Raw genomic sequence first — 3,513 nt, forward strand, 5'->3', positions numbered from 1 at the left:
GTTGACCTAGTCTTTCTGAGAATGTTACCCCTTGTAAGAGTTTCCAACTTTAATTTTGATTTCACAACAATATAATAATTCTAAAATCTGAAAAAATTGCAAAACGATTTCCCATATCACTTCGAATGAAATTAGTTTAGTTGTTGAAGGGCAGTAGATCTAGAAACAAAAGGACAATTACTCTGAAAATAGTCAGTTTCTATCAAGTACGCTAATGTTAGATCTTTGTAAAGCTGTAATTTAATTCACATTTAACTTAAACAAATTCGGACGATAACAAATGTAGTTAATAAATAGTTTAAATCATGTAAGTATCTTTATATGTTCTATTGCTTCTCGTTTTTGTTATTTACAGTGGCTGTCTATTTCAAGATATGCCACAAAAATTATCAAAACTATCTAAAACATTCGCAAAGAGTTCCCCAGAACCTTGCATCTCGTCTACGATTGCTGCTTTCAGTGTAACACTGTAATGTTAAATGTAAAAAGTGAGTCAGATGCAATTTTGTGATCATGAAGATTGGTTTCTGTCTAAGTTTCATAACATTCGACAAATATTTAAAAGAAAAATGTATCCCATACTAAGTAAGTCAGTCTATCACTAAAATACTGAAAAATTAAAAGAATATAGTTTAAAAATTGTGTATCAGACCTAATCTCTTAATTATAAAGAAGCTTCTTCCCTAGTTCCATGACCATTTGACAATGTAATTGATATCTAATTAAAGTTAACTCCCGACTTTATTTTAGCAGTATAATACGGAAAACGAGAAAAATACATTTTACGATATGTTAGTCTGGATACTGTTTTTTTTATCATAAAAAAGATTCTTCTGACCAAATTGTATATAATTACGTGAAGGTTTGACAAAGTTATTGATTACTAGTAACTTTACCCTTATACTGTATCTAAAGGTCAACTGCAAAAAATGTCCATTTATCAGTAAAAAGTAAAATAACAAAAATACCGAACTCCGAGGAAAATTTAAAACGTAAATTCCCTAAAATATTGAAATATGAAATATTTTGATTTCAAATTTGGCTCTTGATACTGTCTTTTTAGTAATATTTATCCTCTGTCCAAATTTCAAAAAAATCCCCGAAGCTTTGACAATTTTTTTTTTATGTTTTAAGAAACTTTAACCACAGACTCAACATAAATGTTGATCACGCCGACGAAGGAATGTAGAATAGAAATGTCTCGAATCCGCCAAAAAATAATTGTTGTAGGTATGACAAAAAGCATCTTGTCAGAGAAATTTAAGATAGACGGCAAAATCCATAGAGAATATATAAAATCTACTTGCAGGGCAACTATTCCTATCAAGTTAAATTCGCATTTTTGGAAGATTTTTTACTGCTTATCATGTGTGACATACACATTGTATCTAGTTTGCTGCTCACAAGGAAGCTATTAAACCAAGAGTTCCAAGTGGTGAAGTTGAAATCATTCCTTCGTAAAATTTACGGACGCCATCACGAGTTGGTTGACCGTTATGGAATATCTGTTTAAAAGATGACGACGGATCGATATGTTCCAATTGTTGCAACTACAATCCCGTCCCCTTTTCCCCGAATGAGACATACCGAATTAGACTTGTCCTCGGGTTTGTACTTTCACTAGCAATACGACGGGTGCCATATGTAGAGCAGGATCTGTGCAGCCTTCCAGAGCACCTGATATCGACCCCAGTTTTTAGTGGGGTTCGTGTTGCTCAGTCTTCAGTTTTCTATGTTGTGTTTTGTGAACTGTTGTTTGTCTTTTTCTTTTTTAGACACGGTGTTGACAGTTTATTTTCGACTTATGAGTTTGAATGTCCCTTTGGTATCTTTCGCCTCTCTTTTGCATGATGATTGGCAATATGCAGAACTTCATCTAACATTGTGTATGTTAAGAGCAAAATCTCCTTTAAGGAGTACATTTTTATTTCTTTCGTATACGCATTTGTTATGCTAATCACAGTCTATTAAAGCCTATTTTAAAAGTTTTAAAGATAGAGTTCCACAATAATTTTCTTAGAATTGGAATATAGGTAGATCTGGACACGAAGAATATGTTCTTTTTTTTATTGAGGTTAAAAATATTGAACACTTACAAGAATTATATCTCTTTTTTCAATAATCAACCGACATATAATTTATGAAATATCATATAGCTACCCTACTGAATAATAGATGTAAGTTCTATAAAAATTAGTTCAGAGTTATGAGCCAGATGAGCAAAAATATAAAATTAACATGAATTTAATCCTGACATGTTTGAACAAGTTTATTTTTCAGATCAGAGTTTTTAAATGAGGGTTTTTGCATCGTGGTGCCCTTGCATAAGTTAAGCCCCAGTCCTTCAAAAGTTAAAATTCCCTTACACTCAATAAAACTAACAAGCCTCAGCTTTTGTAATTTATGACCACCGCCTTTTAAGTCAATCCGCCATTTAAAGAGAAAACACATATTTTACAAAACTTTAAGGAAACACAAAAGAGTACCTGAGTTCCATCCACGACCTGCATGCTGCTTCATCTTGAAGGTACTGAAATCACAGGACGGATACAGCATGTAGTCAGACAAACCAAGATCTTCCAAAAGATGTGAGGCCAGCAAACTGTTTAGTACTGTTGTTGTTGAAGGTAAATTCTTATCATTGAGCCATTGATTCAAACTGAAACCTAGAATTAAAAACATTTTCATTATATTATTATTTTTAAGAAAATAAGCATACCCTTATTTAAAAATCGTATTTAAAAGTAAAAAGTTATTTCATACAAAAAAAAAATCATCATACAAGTATTTAATTTGATGAATTTGCTATACAGTTCGCTTTAAGTATTTGAGTGTAAAAAAAACTTGATATGGCAAATAAAGCACAACAACATTATCATCATCATTATTATTAAAATCTTTTCTTCTTTCTGAACATTGACTTGTGCTTACCAGGAATAACATGTCCACCACTCCAATTACAGGGTTGTCTTGGTAGCTTAATATTTTTCAGTACAATGAAGGAATACCTGCAATCTCCAGAAGTCTCAAAGCAAATATCAATCTTCATATTAAACAGAAACATTTTTTCTGCAGATAACTCCTCTATCTTATACCTATTCAGAATAAAAATGTCCTCATTCGTAAAAATATAATTAGGACTCAATTTCCTTTACAAATGACCTAAAATCTATAAAATATATCTTTACTCCCTGGAAATCGTAACGGTAAAGGTTTGAAATAAAGCAAACCAAATACAAAAGAAAGTCTATTATATCAAAGGAGTTTCATTGGGACATTTTCAGTTCAAATCATTTTCAGAAGTTCATGTAGGTCAACTCAGGAATATAAATGAATGAAACAACTTTTAAATAAAGAAAAAAAGCTTCCTTACCCTAATCTCACCACATTTCCTAGTGTTACATTTTGCCAGGTGTTGTAGTTGTAGTCAAAAAGAGATATCTTTTTAATCATTCTTTCTATTCCTAATGTTATTTTATAATTACATACATCAAGTAAAACAAACGTCTCAAT

The 3,513-nt window shown here is 31.4% G+C and overlaps 1 protein-coding gene across 1 annotated transcript; it reads right to left on the minus strand.

The window, feature by feature from the left end:
* Nucleotides 1–601: 601 nt before the first annotated feature.
* On the minus strand, nucleotides 602–3,077 carry LOC127706623 (uncharacterized). Its single transcript, XM_052211280.1, has 3 exons — nucleotides 2,932–3,077; nucleotides 2,487–2,666; nucleotides 602–609 (listed from the first exon to the last, which is right to left on the minus strand). Exons 1-3 carry the CDS (start codon nucleotides 3,062–3,064, stop codon nucleotides 602–604), a joined length of 321 nt encoding a protein of 106 aa, XP_052067240.1. The 5' UTR covers nucleotides 3,065–3,077.
* Between the last annotated feature and the right edge of the window lie 436 nt (nucleotides 3,078–3,513).

Source organism: Mytilus californianus, unplaced genomic scaffold (assembly GCF_021869535.1).
Source record: "Mytilus californianus isolate M0D057914Y unplaced genomic scaffold, xbMytCali1.0.p SCAF_6, whole genome shotgun sequence".
Classification (NCBI taxonomy): domain Eukaryota; kingdom Metazoa; phylum Mollusca; class Bivalvia; order Mytilida; family Mytilidae; genus Mytilus; species Mytilus californianus.

Coding starts and splice junctions, on each gene's coding strand:
- LOC127706623 (XM_052211280.1), bottom strand. CDS start 3,064: ATGTTTCTGTTTAATATGAAGATTGATATTTGCTTTGAGACTTCTGGA. Junction 2,667..2,931: donor TGGTGGACATGTTATTCCTG/GTAAGCACAAGT, acceptor TTTTAATTCTAG/GTTTCAGTTTGAATCAATGG.